The sequence below is a fragment of the Rhincodon typus genome, chromosome 13, assembly GCF_021869965.1.
Source record: "Rhincodon typus isolate 14 chromosome 13, sRhiTyp1.1, whole genome shotgun sequence".
NCBI classification, from domain to species: Eukaryota; Metazoa; Chordata; class Chondrichthyes; order Orectolobiformes; family Rhincodontidae; genus Rhincodon; species Rhincodon typus.
In genome coordinates, this window is record NC_063344.1 from 41294474 (window position 1) to 41314335 (window position 19862).

Consider the following 19862-nt stretch of genomic DNA (forward strand, 5'->3'; position numbering starts at 1 on the left):
ATGGGAAATCGTGTCTCAGTAACTTAATTGAGTTTTTTTAAGAAGTAATGAAGAGGATTAATGAGGGCAGAGCAATGGACATGATCTATATGGACTTCAGTAAGGCATTCGACAAAGTTCCTCATGCTAGACTGGTTCACAAGATTAGATCAAATGGAATACCGGGAGAACTAGCCATTTGGATACAGAACTGGCTCAAAGGTAGAAGACAGAGGGTGATGGCGGAGGGTTGATTTTCAGATTGGAGGCCTGTGACCAGCAGTGTGCCAAAAGAATCGGTGCTAGGTCCACTGCTTTTCGTCATTTACATAAATATTTGGATATGAATGTAGGAGGTATGGTTAGTAAGTTTGCAGGTGACACCAAAACAGGAGATGTAGTGGACAGCAAAGAAGTCTACCTCAGAGTACAACAGGAGCTTGATCAGATGGGCCAATGGGCTGAGGAGTGGCAGATGGAGTTTAATTTAGATAAATGTGAAGTGCTGCATTTTGGAAAGGAAAATAGGGCGGGACTTATACACTTAATGGTAAGGTCCTGGGTAGTGTTGCTGAACAATGGGAGTTTGGAGTGATTGTTCATAGTTCCTTAAAAGTGGAGTTGCAGATAGTTAGGATAGTGAAGAAGGTGTTTGTTGTGCTTGCCTTTACTAGTCAGTGCATTGAGTGTAGGAGTTGGGAGGTCATGTTGCGGCTGTACAGGACATTGGTTAGGCCAGGTTTGGAGGGTTTGATTATAGGGAGAGGCTGAACAGACTGGAGCTACCTTTCCTGGAGCATCAGAGGCTGAAGGGTGACCTTATAGAGGTTTATAAAATCATGAGAGGCATGGATAGGGTAAATAGATAAGGTCTTTTCCCCGACACAACAAGGTGCAGGGCTGCATGAACACAGCAGGCCAAGCAGCATCATAGGAGCAGAAAGGCTGACGTTTCGGGCCTAGACCCTTCATCAGAAAAGTTGGGGGAGTCCATAACTAGAGGGCATAGGTTTAAGGTGAGCTGGGAAAGATTTAAAAAGGACCTAAGGGGCAACTTTTTCACGCAGAGGGTGGTGCGTGTATGGAATGAGCTGCCAGATGAAATGGTGGAGGCTGGTACAATTACAATATTTAAAAGGCATCTGGATGGGTACATGAATAGGAAGGGTTTAGATGGATGTGGGCCAAATGCTGACAAGTGGGACTAGATTTATTTCGGATATCTGGTTGGAATGGACGCGCTGGACTGAAGAGTCTGTTTCTGTGCTGTATTTCTCCATGACCCCATGACTTTATTTCAGGCAACGTTGGGAGTTGGGAAAAGACTAACACACCCTTTGACAGGGTTCTCAGATGAAGTGATGCCTTCCCTGCTACAGTTGTCTTTCAAAGGCCTCACAATCTGACATCCATCACGCACATTAACTTGAGTAGGATCTGGTGGTGCGAGTGCCTGGATAGCCTGGAACTTGGATGAGGAGTAGCTGAGGGTAGAAACAGGCCCATTAGCAGCCTTGGCATAATCTCTCAGTTCCAGGTTGGGCCCAGGCCTAAGCAGCCATCAGCTCAGGGTTGCACACAAAACATGCATATGCACAAATGTATCTAGAAGCCAACTACAGCCAGCTGATATCATAGACCACATCAGCATATCTACAAAGGCCATTTTGGCATTGTGGTTAATTACTCTGTAAAACTAGGGAACTACCATTTTGAAATCACCATAGTGATATAACCTCACTAAATAGTTACAGTCTATTAGCTTTTGAAATTTACCTGACCATTATTTTTCATGATCTCTTCAATTCCATGGAGCCTCTGTCATGATTTCCTCTAATGGACTAAGCCCTTGACCTTGGTTTGTTGGTTTTATGCTTCATTGAAATGCCTTGATTGTTGATGGGTGGACAGTTGTTATGCGGAAATTGTAAGTTTCTAAAGAAAAAGACAGGAGCCCAAAGTTCCCATGCAAAGTTCTAAGAATGCTAATGAATAATTTTCCAACTTCTAGCTTCTTCCTGGTAATTTCACCTGCTTACAGCTTTTAATAAAAACTTGGCTGTAAAGTACACAAGATTTGTTCATCTATTACTCAGTAAATCATGTGCATACAGCCAGATTTCCAAAACATACTTCCGGTGAACAAGAATCACAAATTTACTGAAGTGCAAAATATTCTAAAGTATCGATTGTGAGAAATATAATTTCAAAAGTGGCGAGTAAACCAAAGCAACAAATTGTGACACACCTGTAGTGTTATTTTTTCATGCTTATAAAAACAGTTAATTAAATATTTTTGAATCTTAAAGAATGTGTCTGTTTAGTGTCCATGTGTCAAAGGAGTTGCTGAACTGCAGTGACACAGTAGGGGGCACATTCAGGTTGAGGTGATGGCTCAGAGAGAAAACCCAATAAAATACTGGTATTATTTGGAAATGGACATACTGGTCGTACTGGAGCTCCATTTTCAAGTATACAAAATGAGTTAGGCCAGTATAACTGGGTCTCCTGCATGCTTTGGGAAAGGCCCTGGGAACTATGAGCAATCTCAAATTATAACATGCCTTAATTGGTCTTTTTCCCAGAAATAGAATCCTGGCGTGGGGGCAGTGTGTTTAAGGTCCCATGTCCCAACAGATGCCAGCCAATTAGTGGCTGCCAATTTTTACAACCAGCAGTGCCAAAGGGAAGGTGGGTGACTGCTGCAGAAAATGCAGTCACCAGAGGCCCAGGATCACACAGGTACAAAATGGCAAAATCATTCTGGATTCTAAAGAAGAGTCATATTAAACTCAAAACTTTAACTCTGTTTCTCACTCACAAATGCTGCCAGACCTGTTGAGTTTCTCCTGCATTTTCTATGTTTGTTTCAGCTTTAATTGTGCTATTCTCCAGGACTGCCTTTGTTAAAAATAACTCATGGCAATTGTAGAAAACATGGCATTCCTCTTTAAACGCAATAACCCCTTTAAAGTTCAAATAATGGTCAGGATAAATGTATACATGTATTATTTTCATATATTTCTCCTCTGTTTGACGAGTGTGTGTGAGAATTCTTAGCCTGTTCAGTTGTGCTCCATTCTCTGTTTCATACCCTGTCTGAGCTTAAGCTTTTATTCCCAGTTATCTTTAGAAACTTTTATCTTTAATCATACGAGAAGAAGTTAAGGATGGGGGATCAGATAATCAGTCATTAGGAGACTATGAAAACTTGCTGTGTTGAAGACATTATCAAAATAAAATTAATGCAGTTTAGAATTGGCTGCTCATACAAATAACATAAAGCAGATCAAGAAAATTGCAAAGTGCACAGGGAAGTGTTTATTTATTTACATATTTACAGTAGTCTGTAGCATACTTGGGCACTAAATTGTACTGTAATTTTCACCCATGAATAAACCATGTGAGAATGGTTCGAAAGTGCAAACTGTTCTTGCTCCCCAAGCAAAATCAATTTTTGCTCCAAAATACAACAAATTGAGTGTCCTTCATAAACTCAGAGAACATAAATGAAAACATCCACAAGTCGCTTCTTCTCATCCTGTTGGCCTAACCTGTGCAAACTGTGCCATTTCAGACCATAGTGCAAATAACCAATGCATCCATTATTTCTAGGGCCACTTCCTTAAGTACTCTGGGGATTTATCAGCATTCAATCACATCAATTTGTTCAACACCTTTTCTCTACTAATACAGATTTGCTTCAGTTTCTCTCTCTCACTGAACCCTGTGTTTGCCATCATTTCTGGTACATTTGTGAAGATAGAAGCAAAGTATGAATTCAGTTCATCAACCATTTCTTTGTTTCCCCATTATAAATTCAACTGTTTCTGACTGTAAGGGACCTACATTAGTTTTCACCAATCTTTTTCAGTTCTGATCACCTCACTACAGGAAGAATGTGATAGCATCAGATGGGTACAGAGGACTCTTTTCAGGATGTTGCCTGGGATGGAGCAATTGACCTACAAGGAGAGACAAGATAGGCTTGGGTTGTTTCCTCTAGAGCAGAATAGACTGAGGGGGGTCATGATTGAGGTGTATAAGATAATTAGGCGTATGAACAGGGGCAGTAGGGTGCAGCTGTTCCCCTTGGTTGAGGGGTCAATCACGAGACAGTACAGTTTTAGGGTAAGGGGCAGGAAATTCAGAGGGGATTTGAGAAAAAAACCTTTTCAACTCATTGAGTGGTGGGAATCTGAAATGCAGTGCCTGGGAAGGTCGTGGAGGCTAGAAACTTTGCAACCTTTAAAAATTATTTGGATGAACACTTGAAATATCATAACGTTCAAGAATATGGGACAAGTGCAGGAAATTGGGATTTGCAGACTTTTAGTGGTAGATATGTTGGTGCAGACTCAATGGGCTGAAGGGCCTCTTCTGTGCTGTATTACCCTATGACTCTATGTATTACAGTAAAATCCCAAAGTTTGATTCAGAAATGAATTTCTATAACCGTTTGTTTCATTTTAAAGCTGACAGTAGTTGCTCTTTTATGATGCAAAAATAAGGTTACATTCCTCTTTCGTAAGTACAGTGTGAGGGATCGCCTTTGGCTTGACACCACAATGAGTTGGATATTTTAGCAGCTGCTCAAGTTTTGTTGGGAGCTTTAACAACACAACAACCTGGGCAGCAGAAACAAAGGCACACTGACCCCATCCATCCTGCAAAGACTTCCTCATCAATATCTGGGAGCTTGTGCCAAAATTAGGAGAGCCGTTCTTAAGCTGAAGCAATGGACTGACATATCATACTCAGGATTGTATTCAACCGTAAACTTGAACGGAATGGCCTGCTGTATTCCTTCCACACCATTGCCATCAAGCCAGGGCATCATCAACCTTGGGTCAATAAAGAGTGCAGGAGGATGTGCCAGCAGCAGCACTAGGAATACCTAAAAAGTAAGGTGCCAACCTGGTAAAGCAACAGCCCAGGTTAACATGTATGCAAAACAGCAGAAGTCGCATTCAACAATAGACAGACTAAAGCAAGAGTTTACAAAAAATTTTGCAGATGACACAAAAACAGGTGGGAAGGCAAGTGGTAAGGATGCCTCAAAGAGTCTGCAAAGGGACATGGACAGGTTAAGTGAGTGGGCAAAGACTTGGCAAATCAAATATAATTTGGGAAAAAGTGAAGCTATGTTCTTTGGCAGGAAGAATAGAAGAACTGAATGCAATTTAATAGGAGAAAGACTGCAATAAACTATAGAACACAGGGACTTGCGAGTCCTCATCCATCAAAGGCAAAAAAAAGGAACCAAATTAAGTGGGTAATAGGGAAGGCAAAAGAATTGTTGACCTTTATTTCAAAGGGAAAGGTGTATAAAAGTAGTGAGGTTTTGCTAAAACTATATGAGGCACTCATCAGACCACAGTTGGAATACTGTGTGTAGTTTTGGGCCCCTTATCTAAAGAAAGATATACTGGTATTAGAGGCAGTCCAGAGAAGGTTCACTAGGTTGATACCATGCATGAAATGACAGTCTTATGAGAAGAGATTGAGTAGGTTCAGCCTGCTGATTGGAGTTTAGAAGAATGAGAAGCAACCTTATTGAAACATGGAAAATTCTTAGGGGAATTGACAGGGTAGATGGAGAAAGGTTGTTTTCCCTCGTGGGAGAGCCTAGGACTAGAGAATTTCTTCTCACAGTCAATAGTCAATCTGTGGAATTCTTTACTGCACAGGACTTTTGAGGTTGGGTCATTAAGAATACTCAACGTTGAGATTGACAGACTGATTCCCACATTCCCCGCTAGACCATGGGGGAATATAGCATGGATCTATTTGTTTTTGAAGGAAGGTCTTACTGCATTGTCTTTGATTATTTCATCCAACACATAGAGGTTAAGAAGAAACATACCACAACCATGGATGAAATAGCTAAGTCTTACATGAAATATTTGTAACATCATGGTATCCCTGATGTAGTCAATTCAGACAATGAGACACAGTTTCCTCCAACCAATTTGCAACAACCAGTTCTGAATTTGAAAATGTCATCCACAAACAAATCAGGAAGCAAACCCTGGGGTAAGGACAGTTAATTTGCTCTTGAAGAATTCCAACTGCCATACAGCACTGCTAAAGTATAGACCATGTATTCCAATGTGTTCTAACAGCATCAGAGTTGCTAATGGTCAGGAAGCTGAAGACTCAGTTCTGCATCCTACCAAAGAAGTTGGTTTTACATTTATGCCTGTATGACTGTCAGGACTTAAGCAATAGGACCTTAAACACAAAAAACAAAATATGACAATAAGTGTTCATGTACGAGATGGTTATCACATTTAGGATGGAGAAATGGGTGTGGTTCAGGGATCTGAGCAGTAAAGGTACAGTCATCCGAGAAGCTGCAGACCAGCAGAGATTGTATATTGTTCTTACTACCAAAGGGGGTCATATGAAAGAACCTCAGTAACCTTATCCCATTACAGGTAAATTGTCCGTCATTGATAGATAGAGACAAACCCAATGCAGAAAGTGATAAAACAGAGGACTTAAGAGACCCCAGATAGTCAGGAATAGAATCAAAGTCAATAGTCTTCAACCCAATAAAACACCAAGTCCAAAGAGAATGCATTCTAAGAGAATAATGAAATCTTCAGATTGCCTGAAGGTTTAAAATCAGAGAAAATGTAGCAATGGTAAGTGTAATTATGCTCACAGATATATAATCATAATTGGCAATAAAAGCTTTGGGGTTGGGAGATGTTGAATATGGGTCTGAGAGAGTTTGAAAGGGTTAATTCTAAGGAGAGCCATAAGCATCACCCACTATGATGATGTGATGTGGACTTTTAACCAAAATGCCTTAGGATTTCAAAGGAGTGAAATGTAACATCTGATCCTCAATGTAACAATAGCTATGAGCAATGTAACCTATGATTAGTTGTTAATATGCAATAAACAATATTTTATTAACTAGAGGAGACACTTCTTTTTAGACCAGGAAATGGTTTTCCTCTCACAGTTGTCAAAGTAGGCTGTGGAGATTTATACATTTAAAGAGGATGTTTGTAGCAAACTTCATCATGAAGAGCAGCTCATACAGTGAGCCAGTGTGCACACAACAACATCCATATACCTGATATTCCTGCAAAGGGACAGCTTTGTAGCATCAGTAGCTGGATTATCCAGAAAACAGCTGGTAATAGTTTTTAGATAACAGTGAGGAGCTGGAGGAACACAGCAGGTCAGGCAGCATCAGAGGAACAGGAAAGTTGATATTTCGGGTCAGGACTCTTTTTCAGAAAATCCAGTCCGAAGTGTCAGATTTCCTGCTCCTCTGATGCTGCCTGGCCTGCTGTGTTCCTGCAGCTCCACACTTTGTTATCTCTGACTCCAGCATCTGCAGTTCTTGCTATCTTGGAAATAGCTTTTAGCCTAAGGTACATAAACTTCCTCGAGAATGGGTTAAGCATCTTTTTCTGGAGGAGGTGCACTTCCTAGTGGCTTTAATGATTTAGCAGGCTCTGACTTAACAAATTGTAAGCAAGTGAGGATGAACCTTACCATATTTTGGCAGTGCCATTTTCATCAAGTTTAATGGAGAGCTTCTCTCTATGAGGTCCAAGGAATCTTCTCAGGTTATTGCCATAATTGCACCTCATTAACTACCTACCCCGTCCCTATGGCTCCCGTCTTATACAATGCTAGCTTGATTCTGCCACGTGCCATTGCCAAAAGTACATTCACTGCCCAGATATCCCAGCATCAGTTGTGTTGGCACCATACTTAAAATATCATTGGGCACTCAGATTAATGCTGGCATTCCTGTGCTGCCGTATATGGCTACAGACTACCTTGCTGGACATGGCAGATACAGGCACATTGGTGGCCTGCTTTGCAGGCAGGGAGCTGGAGGTTCTGGTGGGTAAAATGGTGCAGAGGAGGCCACACCACCAGGCCCTGCCAGCATGGTTCGTGGTCACCAGGGTCAGTCATCCAGAGCAATGCCCAGCAATGCTGCAAGTACTTCAATTCTCCACTCGACCAGGGTAGGTGCCACTGTCTTCTTCCTGTGACCTCACACTCATTCTATCCACATCCTACCAAGGCTCATGCTCTACCACTCTCAGAATTACATGCAGCATCTTCCCTCACTTGCTCCTACTCACCCAAACACTCCATACTACAGATGCTGCGATTTCTCTGCCATAGCATGTCTCTCAGAAATGTTTTGTGGCATTTTATCCACAATTAGCAGTAACTGATAACAACAGAATAGCAATGTGGAAGCAATTTTACTTATTTTATCATCAGTTACTTTTTTTTTAATAACAGTTGAAGGAAGACGATTGCCCAAACATTGGAAGATTTCACTGCTCCTTAATGAGTTTCCATGACATCCACAAGGACCACATAAAATGCTGGAATGGACCGACAAGACTTTGAAGATAATATTTTGTTTTACCTGTTGTTCATGTTAAAATAGTATAATTTATTCATTTCTAGTACTTGAAAATATTTTATTTGTAATCACCATTTTACACCTTTTGTTTCAAACTGGGACCCCTTTTTTATCTTGGGTTGTGTGTACAGAGTTGGGAGAAATTTTGGTTCTGCAAATTTGCCCTCTAGAAATGGTCACCTGCAAATGCCGATCTTCAGACCAGTGGGCTGGGCTGGATTGAGGTTCAGGCCTGGATAACCAGAAAGAGCCTAAGAGACTGTTCACAAAGTGGATTGGGTAAAAGTTTGCCTTGGGGCTCTGGCAATGTGTTCAAAGTTTTAAAATATAACATATTCCTCCTAATTTCCCCCTACCCCATTCTCTGTCTGTGCCAAACAATGCCTGTACCTGTCCTCATCCCCCCTTTTAACCCCTGTACCATTCTATGCCCTTCTAGCTAACCTGACGAAGGAGCAGAGCTTCGTAAGCATGTGATTTCAAATAAACCTGTTGGACTATAACCTGGTGTCGTGTGACTTATAACTTGTTCCACCCCAGTCCAACACTGGCACCTCCACATCAATCTTAGCTAACTGCCCTGGCATCTCCTACCATATTTTACCCAAAACCCCATGATACACAAACATCAATCTACACATATCCCATGGACCTCATACACCATATACCCCACTCAACCTAAGGCCCTTTGTAACCATGTACAAAGTCAGTGTCAACTCATACCCTTACTCACCACCCTCCATGGTCACTCACCTGTTATGCATTGAGGACATAAATCCTGATAGGAACTAGAGTTGTCGGCCTTTTGAGATATCACTTTTGAAAACATATAGATACAAAAAAAATCCAATACATAGAAATGCTTCAACTAATTCCTTATGAAAACAAACATTTCTTTGATGCGCAGTGTCTCAAGTGCTTGCCCTATTGTGTCAACAAATATTTCCATTCAATAAACAGTTGAAACTGTCCATCAATAGGCAGCCCTTTGTCAAAATGATATTTAGGAAATCAGTAACCAGCACAAAACCTGTAATCATTTTATGTGAAATAACTGGCATTACTTTATTATTGGTGGGGGCAGGATGGGGGTAGTGAGGGTAGGTTCTTTGATAACATTGCCAGTCCTAATGAATTTGTGCACTTTTTATGCTTTTTCACAATCCCAAATGGTACCTTCTGTGCCTCAGAAGATGCCTTATCTCCATCAAAGGTGCCTTGAATCCATTCACAGGGTACCTATCCAAAGTAAATGCAGTGAAAACAAGCCTGCTCTTACCTGGTTATTTAAATAACTGCTGCTTTCAGCAACTATACATATGCAAACTACAGCCCAGCTACACAATCCTGCTCTAGCAAAAATGAGATTCCAGGTTTGGGTTTAGGACTTGGAATCCCTGTCTACACTGTCTGCCATGATGGAAATATTCTCCATCAGAACAAGAAATCAAGACCTAATAGTGATGTTGCTCTAGTAGCAATTATGCAGGCAATGAACATAACATTCTGAAGAAAATATAGCACAGGTCAAGAGGGCAGTGCTCATATTACCTCTTCAACTGGACCTAACTGCTCACCTAAAATCGTCTGTCAATTTCCCCCGTCTTGCCGTGAATGTCATTTCAACTTACAGCTAGTGCGCTATTCAGTAAGAACAGGATTTGAACCATGTTAAAAGAACTGGAAAAATCAGAAAATTCACAGGTCTCCAGCTACAGTCATTTTTTTTTTCCTAGCAGTAAAGCATTATCTGTAATATACTGTCACTAGGAAATTGATTTTGTCTAGTAAATGAGATATATATTTCCCTCACTTACAATGTGCTGTAATTTTAAATCCTAGAATGTAATATGGTGAACTAGTGTGATTATGGTTACAATGTCAACAGCATTATATAAGGGACAGTGGAGGGGTCAAGTTTGATAGAGGCAAAATCAGCCTGAGTTGTCTGAAAGACAATGGGACCTGTGACCAAATTGATCATGCTTTAAACACTTTGAAGCAAAGGATAAGGACAGTTTAGTATTGTCTTGTTCAATTTATGAGGCTTATTATGAATTTTATATTTAGGCCACTATCAACTCAAAAATTATTGTTGTGTCAAATGGCACATTTCATGTATTGCAAAGAGTGGAGAATCTAATGTCTACTTTTTGTTTTCCTTCCACCACCATCCCCTCCCCCAACCCCAAATGTCATGTAGAGATTGTCCGGGCAATGACATACGTGATAAACCAAGGAATGGCCATGTATTGGGGAACATCCCGTTGGAGTGCCATGGAGATTATGGTATCTATCTTTCTGCAATTTATTAGAAGTATACTAACTGCACAATATACACTTTTAAGCATCTAAATAGTCATTTACTATCTTCAGAAAGAAGTGACAATTTGAATTGATATATGTGATCTAACTTGTATAAGCCGAACCCCAAATACCACTATTGTGTAGAAGGAAAATCTCCTTAAATTTTAACTGGTATTTATGTGAAGAACGCTTTGGAATTATAAACTGGTTTGAATACATTTCTTGGTTACATTAGAAATACCTATCCTCTCACACAATTCCTTTTAGTCGACAGGGTAAATATTTGTTATCTATTCATGTTACAGTGTTATTTCAGGATATTGACTTTTCACTGTCAAAAAAAAGCTATTTGGCATGGTGACTCAGTAATTAGCACTGCTGCCTCACAGTGCCAGGGATCTGGGTTTGATTCTGGTCATGGGTGAAAGTTTGCACGTTCTCCCATGTCTTTGTGAGTTTCCACTGGCTGCTACAGTTTCCTCCCAAGGTCCAAAGATGTGCAGGTTAGGTGGACTGTCCATACTAAGTTGCCCCATAGTGTCCAGAGATATGCAGACTAGGTGGGTTAGCTGTGGTAAATGTGGGGTTACAGGGACTGAGTGGCGTAGAGGGTTTGCTCTGGGCAGGATGCTCATTGGAGGTTTGGTGCAGACTTCATGGGCTGAATGGCCTCTTCCTACACTGTAGGGATTCTGTGATTCTATTACCTGACTAGATAAATTAAGTGAGCTCCAAACTGTTAATACTCTGTTGACTTATTTCTGGGGCTAGCAACTTAACCACCAAACGATGGTATGCTAAAATCGAAAAGTCGAATATGTTGGCCACATGACCAAGGCAATATTTTGTAAAAATAAAATTATATACAGTGCAAAAGTAGCAAGTGGTATAAATCTACATCCACCTGAAAGAAAAATGCAGGTTGGGAGTTTGACTGTAATTTCCACTGGCACTCTGATGCAATATTGATGGAAACCTATATTTCTGTTGACATGCAAATCATCTGATGGAGTCTGTGAACCCTGATTGCTTGTATTATTAACATCATTGATATGCATTTCTTACATAAAAGATCATTCTTCAATTACAGACTAACAAAGCCAGGAAAGGAAATGATTCCTCTTATTGATTTTAGAATTATTAATGGGAGAATAGTACCCACAATCAGCTGATAACAACAAATGGTAATACATTGCATACAAGTGAATAATAGCTTAACTTTTATTTCACTTCCCCTATCACAGCTCCATCTACCCTGGTTTTTTTAAATGTTTCTGATGAAAGCCATGTATTGACCAGGATAGTCATTTCATTTTTTGTTTCATAACAATATTACTAGGACCTGATTTTCATCTTTTTGACAGTCTATCTTTTACTGATTTTCCTCAGGAGGCCTACTCCGTGGCAAGACAGTTCAATTTGATCCCTCCAATCTGTGAGCAAGCGGAATATCATATTTTCCAGAGGGAAAAAATTGAGGTCCAACTACCTGAGCTTTATCACAAAATTGGTGAGTACCTACACTATAGTTAGTTTAATGGTTCTGCCAGGATATAATCCATGAGTTTGAAGGTGATCAGTAAGGGAATCAAGAGTTAAGGGGAAAAGGCATGAAGAGGATTTGAGGATTATCAGATCAACCATTATCTCATTGAATGCCGAAGCAGGCTCAATGGGCTGAATGCCCTAATTCTCCTCCTACATCTTATGGTCTAATATAGCAGATTCTGAGCATTGAAGAGAGAGGTTTTGTTTCAACAGTGGCTGATTGAGTAGGCAAGAATTTGATCCCAATATGGGACAAGAATTCAGGCAGGCAGGCAGCTACATAATTTTAAATTGTTGCTTGGTGTGTTGCTTTGCCAAACCCCGAACCATATTTTGGAGACATATCAAGGGCAGAAAGCTAATTTGCCGATGTAAATAAAAGGCAGTTACGCCGTGAATCAGCAACGATCAACTAGAATCTGTTTCAACAAGAATCCCTTCCCTAAATATAATGAAAATTATAATTTCCAAATTTAATTTGGAAAATTAAAACCAAAGCATCAACTGTTTCATTGGCTACTTCTTTTAAAATGCTAGGATGAAATCCATTAGGACCTTGGGTCTTGCCAACTCAGTGTCATTAATTTATTGTAATTTTCTTGAGTTCCTCTCTCCCTTTCAATTCCTGATTTACAGCTATTTCCCAGATGCTACCTGCATCCTCTGTAGTGAAGGCTCATGCAAATATCTACCTTCCAATTGTTTATCATTATCATGACCACAACTGGCAGCACAAACTTAGTCATTGACTTAGAAAGAAAAGAAATAATGGTGTCTGGAAGATTCCATTATTAGTATGTAAATCAACTAACTACTGGCAACAAGGAAAAAATATTTTATGAATTATGGATAGACACAATTTGCACTGTTCTGTCATTAGCTTTGTGAAAATAGCTGCTCACTCTTAACCTCTCTATAATTTTCATGATGTTGTTGCATTTTATGGTATTTGGAAAATTAAGCCTAGTAATTAATTGAGTAAGTACACTTTTCATTCATTCTTTCATTTCGTGTGCTCTGTCTGAAGAAGTGTTGTTTGCTCATTATCTGCTGATGCATCACCCTAAGCCATTTACCTGGGAATTGTTCAGTGATGATTTGCATTGCTTTCCATAATTAGAGGGGGGGCTATTACCCAGAAAATGAAAAAAAGTTTTAAAAATTAGAAACCCATTCATTCAGCTGGTATATTGTTTTTGGAAATTTTTAAATTGTAAAAAAATACTACTTTTTACAATCTTTTCTTCTCTTAATGATCCAATCTTTATTTATTTATTTTTCAATCTCCACCTGATTTGTTTTTCAATTAATCTACTCTAATTCACACTTTTTCAGTCTTTCCTCTGTCTATTTCTTAACCTTTTACTTTCAATGATCGTGAAACCACTCTATCCTGTTGTTTAATTAGGTACCAGATAGTGTGTTACTCTAATCATTGCTATTACAGGCTCTCACTTCCAGCAAATTGGTTGGCAAATTGGTTCCAAATTTAAAAATCTAGTCAATGAGGAATGCTGCACGATGCTCCAATACAAACTTATTGCATATTCAACCAGTTTGTAAAATAGTTAACTGGCTTTATGATTATATCTTTACAGTGCTTGCTCTCCTGTTAACATAATTTGCATCCAGGATCTTGTAACAGTATCTTCTACTATAAGCCAAAGAACTGCTACACTCTATTACCTAGTTATGTAATATGAAGTTTAAACAGAAAATTTTCTAACCATTTAACTATTACAAAAAAACACTAACGGCCAACATGCAGCTTATATATTCTTGATTTTTTTTTAAATGTACTCAAGTTTACTAAACAATCTGGGGAGTACATGTTAGAAGAGTTTATTTCTTTAAGTTCCAAATTCTTTTAACAGCCATGTCAATTCACCTGATGACCTCAGATTAATGTAGCATTGGAACCAAAATATGTCAGGCACCAGTTTGACTTTCACCTCCTCGTTTTGTATTTAAGGAATAGAGTTACCTCTTTCAGAGGAATGGAACAAGTAAAATTCCTAACAAACAGTCTGTAGAACTTCACCTTGATAGTTTATACATTCCCTTATTCCTAAGAATGCCTTATTACTTTGGCCTTCAGGTTTTAACATTTTTTTTTCCTCAGTGTTTAAACTGACAACTGTCTCTGGTTTGAGGCCACATTTACAGCAGCATTATAGATATTTACCTCAATTGATGCAATTCTTTATGTATTTTCATTCATATTGAAGCAACTGCATTTTCTGTTTTGCCAATGGATTGCATTGACTGGTGTTTTCTCATTTTTAGTTGTATTTGTTTTTGCAGGAGTTGGGGCAATGACCTGGTCTCCCCTTGCCTGTGGAATCATCAGTGGAAAGTATGATATTGGAGTACCTGACAGTTCAAGGGCTTCATTAAAGGTAAAACAAATGGGCTCCTTTGTTGAGACACAGAGTGAAGCCTTTGCTTTGCTTTTCATGCATTTCTTATTTTCTCTGATGCTAGTGATGTTTTAACTGAAGTTTCCAGGTAACAGTAGCGACTGTTCTTGCTATTTTTCGAATTTTCACTTGATGGTATTAAGTGCTAACTTTCTTATGACGGTATGTATGCAAGTTTTTCTCTCAGATAATTGAGGAGATAGTAGTGCATGTTATGGTACAGGGTTTGTGGAATGTGTAATGCAAGGTGACTTATATAAATATTTGTTTTATGACACAAAATAATTAGTTAATGGTTCGCAGGTTCACTTTCCTGTTCACTTATCATGCAAATCAAATGACTCCAAATCATTGGTGTTCATTGGATGAATATAATTACAGAAATGTTATGACGGCACAAAGTAGATAAAGCACCTGTCACTTAAGCCCCCAAGACAAGCAACATCTTGAAAGAACAGGGACCACTTTTTTTTTCTCAAAATCTTTTCTCTTACTACTTTTTCTATTCTTTCCTGCCATCCAGAAGTCAAAGGGACAGTCCTGAAAGTGAGCACAGAAAATGGAATGTGGACCAATCTACACTCATTTCTCCAGTACAGGCAACACAAATTTCAAACTGTGTGCTCTTTAAGTGTTAGTAATATGGAGCTCAGCACTTACCACACTGTTGAACAGCTGCAGTTCTCAGCAAGGTGCTGAGATTTGTATGAGGCCAATATCACTTTAAGTCAGACTAAAACTTTTAAAGGCAAAGTACATCCTGCCTGAAGTGGGTAAAAGGAGATTTATGATTGGTGCAATAAAGCAGAGAGCACATAAAGTTCACAAACTCAGCACTGGTGCAACAGTTGAAGACAAGCAGAGATGTTCTATATCCTCACAGCTCTGAGAAAGCAATTGCAGCAATCACCATCGTAGACAATTAAGACACTGTAGCCTTGAGGACCTAAATGCCACATGATGTCAAATAGCCTCACGAGTGGTCACTTCAGTGAACTCACTTTTAAATGGTATATCATACAACTTAACTTCCAGCTTTAAACACTCCTCAATTCATCACTCACCTACCAATAATCTGTATCAGTCATGATTCAGACGTCATATTCATAGTTTCACTTCACCCTCACACACTGCTGCAAGCCTCACCTCCACATCTCTCAGTTTGTACAGACCACCAGCTATTCAAACAAGCCAGCCACATTATGAAAACGGGTTACACCTCACTCAGTAATACACCTCCCTCTATCTTGCTGGACAAGGTGGCATAAATCCACAAACAACAACACCAACACAGCTGCATAACCTTTGCCTCCATGGAGGATCTGTTGTTCTCCACCATTGGTGCAGCCATGACTGAGGTAGTTGTCAGAATCAGGGTTTAAACCATTGAAGATAATACTATCACCATACATAATCCATTTTCTCATATCCCATATACCCTTCATTCTCACAAACACTTCTGAATTGCAATCTGCACATGGCATAAACATACATTTCTCATGCTGCCTCCTAACCCTCACATCCCCGTTCCGTAACCCTACCTTTCTCCTTTCAGATCCCCAAGAAATGCTCCCTGACCAGACATTGGTAGATGAGCATGAGGAGGAAAAGGAAGACAAAAGAAGAGACTGTCACTTGCTCTCACATTCACAGCCATCAGCTCAGATATTTATACTGCACATACAGTAGCTTGTATTTATATAATGTCTCTGATGTCATGAAATGCCCCAAGGTACTTCACATGTGCATCATAACAAAGTATGGCATAGAGCCACATGAGGAAGATATTATGTCACATGACCAAAAGCATGAACAAGAAATGTATTTTAAGGTGTTTCCTAAAGGAGGCAAACAAGGTAGAGAGGTGAAAGTAGGGAATTCTAGAGCTTGGAAAGAGGCAACTGAAGGCACAGCTATGGTGGAGCAATTAAAATTGGAAATGCACAGACTTTAGAGATAGATTGAAAGTGGAATCTGCCTGTGGTTATCCATTTGGTTACAAGTGGTCGGCAACAGGGGAACAAAGGTAACAAAGTTGCTGCCTGCATGAGGGAGAAATATACACAGGTTCTTCTGTAGAGGGCTCTGACGAAGTGTTCAATTCAGTAGCTTATAGATGGATCTACACAATGACACTTGTTGAATTGGTAGGGCTGTCATTAATCTTACTGTCACTGTCAAGGAGCATTGAGGAATCTGACTCCAATATGGCAAACAGTGTTTGCACAGAGTTTGGACCTTGTACTTTTCAGGGTACAAGTGATGACCAATATAGTAAGAATATTTGCAGACCTGTCCATGATGTGGTGACTGAATACTGCTGCTTCGGTTTCCATTGCAGCACTTGCAATAGCTGCCAGTACCTGCACTGGAAGATCAGGCTGAAGTCAAGCAGGCTCAAGTTGCTGTGACGTAAACTCAGACTATTCCCATCTCGGTGGCAGGATCTCAGTTTCTCAGTATTCTGTGCTCCTCCAACACCTTGCTGGGATTACTGAAGTACTAACCAAAGGGAATGGCATGGAAGATAAACCCCTTGCCCTCTCTCAGGGTGACACCATTCATCCTGCCATTACTGTTACTTTGCCAGTGCCCTTGCAGTTGGCCAGCCAGCTTGGACTGTTGCTGTTGATGCCAACGTGGTGCTGTCTGAATCAGACCTTTGTGGGGTCAGACAGTTCAACATCATCCTCCAAGGCCATTTACGGTCTCCCATTGAAAATCATGAGCCTTTCACCAACCATTGCTGCAGTTACATGATTAGCACTAAACTGGAACATTGGGCAAGGCAAAACCACATGGAGACAGATAATAAGAGAATGTACAATCTATGAATAGTTCAATTTCTTGTAGCTTTAATTTTAACATCGTGGCCAAGACCATTGTGATGGTCAGCAACAGAGGCAAGGCAAGATGTGGGATGGCAGTAGATTCAGAAATTGAGTGGTATTCACTAATATCACCGCCAGCTAAAGGGATCATAGACAATCTGGCCAGAAATCCAATTCACTGCCACATAACAGCTTGGCACTAAGGGAGTAGAACTCCTTCCATCTATGCTGAACCTCTATATAGATATGTGGCATCCACGAAGCAACGTATGTACAGTCGATGACACATTTCTCCTTGGAAACCTGCAAACCTATATACTCACTTCATCTACACCTTTCTGTCAAGAGAAAAAGAAATTTGTTCAACTCTCTTTGCATACTTAATGACCTCCCCCACAGAACAGTGGATGCCTGCCCTAGCTAGGATGGAGCTCAATATATAAATATATGGAGCTCAATATATGGCCATTATCAACATTTCCAAAACACTGCCTGGGTCCTGCTGCGAGGTACAGCTCTTCCAGATTTAATGAGGATAGGTGACAGATGTAATAAACACATCCTTAGTTAAGTGGAGACTTCTGACAAATTCTTCATTGCTGTGGTTACTTTAAAAGAATTGCCCACTGAAGACTCTGGACAGGTATGACCTCCTGCTAAGATCTCCTCTTCTCCCTGTCTCCTTTCACTTCAAGCAGATGTCCACCTTTGTTTCTTTCTTTCTGCAGGACAAGGGGGTTACAAACTAAGGACCAATGTCTGGAAACAATTGACCAAAGTTGAAACCTTACAAGTCAAGAGAAACTCCATCAACTCATTCCACACAACTCACTGTAGAATTCAGCAACTTCAAATGGCAGAACAAACCACCAAACAGTTCTCCATACTCAGCAACAGCCTGTAGAAAACAAACAACAACAAACCTAAAATTGGCTTACAACATCCTTAAATCACAACTTACTGCTGAATTGATCTTGCTTTCATTCTCCCCAATGCCATCTTGGAGCCAAAAAGCACTCAAACCACCAGAAATACAGGAACTATGCAAAGACATCTTGTGGTCATTTCCTCTTTGTTAAGCCTACCCGTTCTAATTGCTTTCATGTTTTTCATGCAAGTACCTCTTATATGGGGGTGCATTGTGGTAACACCATTCGACAGTAATCCAAAACTCCAGGCTAATTTTCTGGGGACAGGGGTTTGAATCCCACCATGGCATTTAGTTAAATTTGAATTCAATAAAAACAAAGCTAACGTAATAGCAATCACATCATTACTGTTGGTTGTCTAAAAAAAAATCCTTCTGGTTCACTAGTCTCCTTTAAGGAAGGAAATCTGTCATACTTTTCTGGTCTGGCTTACATGTGAGCCCAGATCCACAAAATTAATTGCAATCTGGGCAGTTAAGGAGGACAATAAATGCTGACCTGGCTAACAACACCAACATCCCGTGGATGAATAAATAAAAGAGCTTTGACACTGCATGTCAGCAAACTATTCAGCTGCAAAGAGGTTTCACAACTAATGCACTGCCTGAAAGAGTGGTGGAAGCAGCATCAATCATGCCTTTCAAAAGGGAATAGGATAAGCACCAGTAGTGAAAAGATTTGCAAGATGCAGCAGCAAGAGTCAGAATGCGGGGCTATCCCAGTTGGTCTTGCAGAGAGCTGGCACTGACATGACACATCGAATGTCCCCCTTGTATGCTGTAACCATTCTATGATTCAGAGGCCCTATGGGCACTTATCATACATCTACCATACTGGCAGCTGAGATTAGCTCATTCAGGAGACCCAAGATCAAAGCTACATTTTTAATTAACCACTGACACTCAGTAGCAGCGCTTCGTATTATCTACAAGATGCACTGCAGAAATTCACCAAAGATCCTTAGACCATACCTTCAAACCCACCACCACTACCATCTAGAAGAATAAGGGCAGTGGATAGATGGGAATATCACCACCTTCCAGTTACTCTCCAAGCCACTCACCTTCCTGACTTAGAAATACATCGCTGTTCCTTCACGGTTGCTGGGTCAAAATCCTAAAACTCGCTCCCTAATGGCATTGTGGGTCTTCCTTAAGCACTTGGACTGCAGCAGTTTAAGAAGGCAGGTCACCACCACCTTCTGAAGGACAACGAGGGATGGGAATAAATGCTAGCCAGCCAGTGACATTAACGTCTCATAAAAAATTCTATATAGTGCAATGAAAGCTGTGTGATTTTTATAAAATATATACAGACTCATAAAGTAGATATTGTTTTTAGAGTTTGGATTTCAAAATATTGGCATGTAGATGTTGGTTATTTTTGTGAAGTTGTTTTTGGAAAAATAAGGTATGATATTCCTTCTGAAATA

At 40.0% G+C, this 19862-nt stretch overlaps 1 protein-coding gene across 4 annotated transcripts in view; it reads left to right on the forward strand.

Moving 5' to 3' along the window:
• Positions 1-19862, forward strand: part of kcnab1a (potassium voltage-gated channel subfamily A regulatory beta subunit 1a) — a 277910-nt gene that overhangs the window by 244787 nt on the left and 13261 nt on the right. For all 4 annotated transcript variants that reach the window (XM_048604191.1, XM_048604193.1, XM_048604192.1 and 1 more), the window contains 3 exons: positions 10599-10684; positions 12092-12212; positions 14555-14649. In XM_048604191.1, coding sequence (XP_048460148.1) covers positions 10599-10684; positions 12092-12212; positions 14555-14649 — 302 coding nt within the window. The remainder of the gene's footprint in view (positions 1-10598; positions 10685-12091; positions 12213-14554; positions 14650-19862) is intronic.